The sequence below is a fragment of the Limulus polyphemus genome, unplaced genomic scaffold (genome assembly GCF_000517525.1).
Source record: "Limulus polyphemus unplaced genomic scaffold, Limulus_polyphemus-2.1.2 Scaffold2572, whole genome shotgun sequence".
In the NCBI taxonomy this organism is placed as follows: domain Eukaryota; kingdom Metazoa; phylum Arthropoda; class Merostomata; order Xiphosura; family Limulidae; genus Limulus; species Limulus polyphemus.
The window spans coordinates 51,300-56,125 of record NW_013668182.1 but is presented as its reverse complement, the minus strand read 5'-3'; the positions used below and the strand labels follow the sequence as shown (position 1 = coordinate 56,125).

Below are 4,826 nucleotides of genomic sequence, written 5' to 3'. Positions count from 1 at the left end.
TTTTATATATATATATATATATATATATAAAAAAAGGATTAAGACAAACAACTTTTGAACTTAATCATTATTTCACATCACAAATGCCCGAATGCAGTGTTACTCTTGCATTCATTAAAGAGAACCAATTTTGTTGCAATAACTCATCCAAGTCTTTAGAATGAATGTTCAAAAATAAAACTATTTTTGTTTAACCCAAAGTACTAGATAGTCTCATACCATACCTAACTACTAAAAAGCAGAAAAAAGTTAAAATCATCAATTTATCGTCAATAGATAAGTGATAAATACTGATAGAAACTGCAATTAATTCAGGAAAAATTCAGCACTTTGATGTATAGTAAAGATACATAATTACTAGTCACTAAGTTTGTAATTATAAAATTGTTTTAAATATAGGCAGTTCAAAAATATTTCTGAACAGGTTCCTAGAATCAAAACAATTTTTGCACTATGTTAAAATGACTGAGTTAAGAAGGAGAATAAATATATTGTTGTGCCTTTGGCAGGTCCATTTAAATTATACAGAAAAAAATAATTAAACACCCAGTCCCTGTAATAATAATAAATTACTTTACTTTTTCTATTAATCTTACTACAACCTTGAACGCTGTCGTGAATTGTTGTAGGCCTATGTTACAAATGATGGTAAGTAACATTAAACAAATCAACATAATTGTACCAAAGCAATTCAATAAGTGTGACAGCAAACATAGATGCAAATACTTCACAAAAACCACTGACTCATTCAACTCTACCTCGAAAAAAACTCTATTTACTATCTTCTTGACTATCTTTCAACTCGTACTATCAATAAATAAATAAGAAAAATAAAAATTATCTAACTTACCCCCTTTTTTTTTTCATAGAATGACTTCAAATTGTAACATGAAACTACATGAAGCTTTAAACTCATAACAGTATACACTTATTTATAATTGAATTTTATTGTTTTATTACCCTTTGAATCGTGTCCAACTACTATTCCACCATTACAAGTTGTAAATCACTTTGGGAACGTGGAGCTCATGTAACGCTATCGAATTACATTACCCACGAGCTGCTTGCATACGTGCTTTGTGAAACATTTTTTATTATTATTTATTTTACCTAACCTAATCTTAACTAACCTAAAAAGATCCCTATTTTTACATTACAGTTACCTTTATAACAAATAATAAAGAATAAACATGAAAAACAAGAAATAAAGTGCTTATCCAAGTATTCTGTTTTTGCTGTCGACTGTCAATGACACTTAACCCCTACTTTAATGGTAGTAATGCACTAAGTTTTTATTTAATTAAATAATGCACCAAAGAACATAGAATAATAACATGCAAAAAGCAAACAATTTTGCCTAACTATCACAATTTTTCTGGCTTTCTAGCTATGCAACAAGAGCCATTACCAATTCATCCAAGCTAGTAGTTATCCCTCGCATGAGAACGAAGTTTGTAGTAGAAGAGAAATTGACAATTCTCTGTTCAGAACACAATGTAATATGATACGTTATTTGATAGATGACAAAAATATATTTTTTCCATCCCGATTTTCTTCTTATCTGGACCAGTATAAGAGAGAGCAACAAACCTTGCACCATCGTGTTGGAGTACTTTTGCCTTCATTTGGCAGAATAAACTTTGGGAAATGATGTCAGAGGATTTGATTCGTTCAGCGATGGTCTTCTTCTGCAAGGAATCATGGCCAGATCATGATAAGTTTCAAGAATTCTCTCAATCAGCTTTATTCTCTACTGTAAGTGATGCATTTTGCCCAAAGGCACAGCTGCATTGTCTTTTTTGAATAGAATATAACTGTTGAGTACAGTTTGATTGAGCAAGTGGTGAAATTGTTTTTTGTACCACACTTTATGTCTCTTATGTTCTGCTGGATATACTACAAGAATCTGATCCATCATGTCTACTCCCATATTGTTGTTGTACATAAGCACTGCAGTGGGTTTTCATTTAACTCCCTGATGTGTGTGTGTGTGTGTGTGTGTGTGTGTGTGTGTATGCAGTTGTCATTTCATTTTTGTGCAACATTGACAAGAGTGTGACCTCTCATTTATCCAACCACTTCATAGCCACCATGTTATATGTATACATTGCAGTTTTTTGACCACGAGAAATTTTCTTCTTCAATTCAGACAGCATGTGTTTTTGATTTAACCTCACAGTTCCCACAGCATTAGTTTGTTTCATACGTAGTTCTCTGAACAGGCTCGGTGAACTATAGCAATTGGTAATGAAAATACAATAGCCTTGATCAAGGAGGTTCTTAGCAAGTGTCAGCACAATTCATGATGATAGACCATCCACTTATTCTTCTAATTGCATTGCTTGTCCAATGTGAATAATTGACTTCCAAATATAGCCTGTTTCACATTCACACAGCTTGTAAGACTTCAAACCGAAGCAAGATCGCTTCAATGGAATGTACTGCTTCATGGCCAAATGCCCCTTCCACAGCATCAATGATTCAACAGCCACTTGTTGTTCAGGTACACAAACAGTGGAGAATCTTTCAATAGGTGCATCAAAGAAGTTTGATTTTCCAGAATGATTTATCTGCAGCTGATGTAGTCTCTGGCAATGAACTGTTATCAACGAAGTGAAGATATTTCGAGAGCAAGCTGATGTATAGTGTGTCAAGCAACGGTTTTGTTGACTAATACAACTCAACCTCAGGCTTTTGAATAATTCCTTGATAAATAAACACTGCAAACAAAACCTTCATTTCATTGCTTGTCACATCAGTCCACTGGTTCAATCTGGCTCTGCACTTCAAGGTCAAGCCCTCAATAAGCTGACACACTAGTCTGATTGTTTCAGTAACAATCATACTAATCATGTCATCAGTAATGAACAAATTGAAATATTCTAACGGATCACTTGTGTAATCTGATTACATTCCACACCAGACCACGCAAATGATATAGAACCATCCATCTGGCTTTCACCACAGTCATCATCATCTGCCACATCTAAATCACTAGAACTAGACTTACTATCATATTCTAATATGCTATCCTCAGAATCAAATAACATATGTTGTATTTCGTCTGCAGACAGACCACATATCTGACCCACCATTGTATTTTACAATAGCTAAAAACAATCATGAATGACAAGGGAGATTGTAGGCTGTTATGTTACCCCTCCCTCTGAACGTTAATGACATTGTGCTTGTTTTTTGTAGGCAGGACGAGTCAACACGTTGTACACAGTGGGTAAGTGAATGTAATGCCTGATGATGAGTATACTCGGGGTTCACACTGCGTATTAGGTTATTGCTGGACGAGTTAACTCAGGATACACGGTAAAAAAAGGTTAAATAAATGATTTTCCACAATATTTTTATTCTGCACTTCCTTTTTCAGGTGTAGATTTTGCATCATAGTTGTAATAAACCTTAATATAATTTCTAACTAGTTCTTGTGGTTCTAATATAATTTTCAACGTATTCTCAATCATTGTGAATAATCTTAGTTTTTGCTTTACGGACTTATTAATGGCTTAAATGTTACGAAAGTGTCTTCTGATGAAATATTTGTGCATGTTCTAGAGACTTCTAAAGAGCTAAAATGTTAACAGGTCTCTTTCATGTGCAATTTAGAGGAAAGCAACACTGAGCCTCTTTTAAATAATAAGAGTATGATATTCCTAACATTTAACACTTTCTGTAAACAGATGTTTATTTTTGTCAACTTATGTAAGATACACATGATTCAACACGTGTAGTAGTTAGGATTACTATAAATATTCTACTTTATTTTAATCTAAAATTTTAAAGATTTTTCATTGAGTCTGAGTCCCTTCATATTTCATACAACTTCATTCTACCTATCTTTGTTCCTTTGTTGTTCTCTAGAGACAATACCTGCTCCACCTGTGGAAAGGGGGCTGTAACACTGCATGTACTGCAAGAAGGTCAATGCCAGCAGTGTGCTTCAATGATACAGAAGATGGTACCGAGAGGCTACCTCTCCAATATTAAATGAGAACTACTAGTCAAATATATAGCATTAATCACTCTGGGTAAATCCAATGTTAAATGAGGAGCATCAGATTTGAACAGTTGCTACATCAGATCTTAAATGAGATGATTGATAGAAAGATATCACAAAGGAAAAACAACTGTTGATCAAGTCAAACCTTGAGTAGAAGGCAACTGTCTTGTGTCCATTGCAAGTACACATTGTTTTTGTGTCTTTGAAATAAAGACCATTCTCAGTTTGTATTACAAATCATGTCCAGTCTTTCTATTCCCTAGCTGAAAATGTAGACAGTTTAGTTAAACTCAGATTTACTTCATGATTTATCCTGCCTTTCCTCCAATTATAAAGTGTATCTACCTAACATTCTTTGAGGAAATCAATTAACCTGAGAATACTGCACAATGATATAGTAAACATCCATACATATATTGTATTCTGCTAAATTAATAACTCAAGAAATTCAAAAGCAATAACATTCATCTTTTTTCAGTTTCAAAACAAAAATACTAATAAGGGCAAAACTTACAATACAGTTGTCACATTGTCTCCCAGTGAAGTTAGTTTTACATCGACACTGCCCACTGTCTGGATTGCATAATGGTATTTCAGATCCAAGGGGATTACACTCACAAGCTGGAAACAAAAAAGGTAACACTCAACCATGCATTCTTTGTCATACTAAAATAAATTATGAACAGTATGTAATACGAAATTATTTTAAGTCAATTAATTTTTTTTTGGTATTAAACTTTGAAAATCCTACTGAGGACTTTAGGAAGCTCAAGAAATACACTTCTCTCTCTCTCTCTCATGATTTAAGAACTTT

The 4,826-nt window shown here is 33.4% G+C and overlaps 1 protein-coding gene across 1 annotated transcript in view; it reads right to left on the bottom strand.

Moving 5' to 3' along the window:
• Positions 1-4,826, bottom strand: part of LOC106467335 (laminin subunit alpha-2-like) — a gene marked incomplete at its 5' end in the record, with an annotated part of 162,333 nt that overhangs the window by 106,515 nt on the left and 50,992 nt on the right. The window contains one exon of the mRNA XM_022395494.1: positions 4,527-4,633. Coding sequence (XP_022251202.1) covers positions 4,527-4,633 — 107 coding nt within the window. The remainder of the gene's footprint in view (positions 1-4,526; positions 4,634-4,826) is intronic.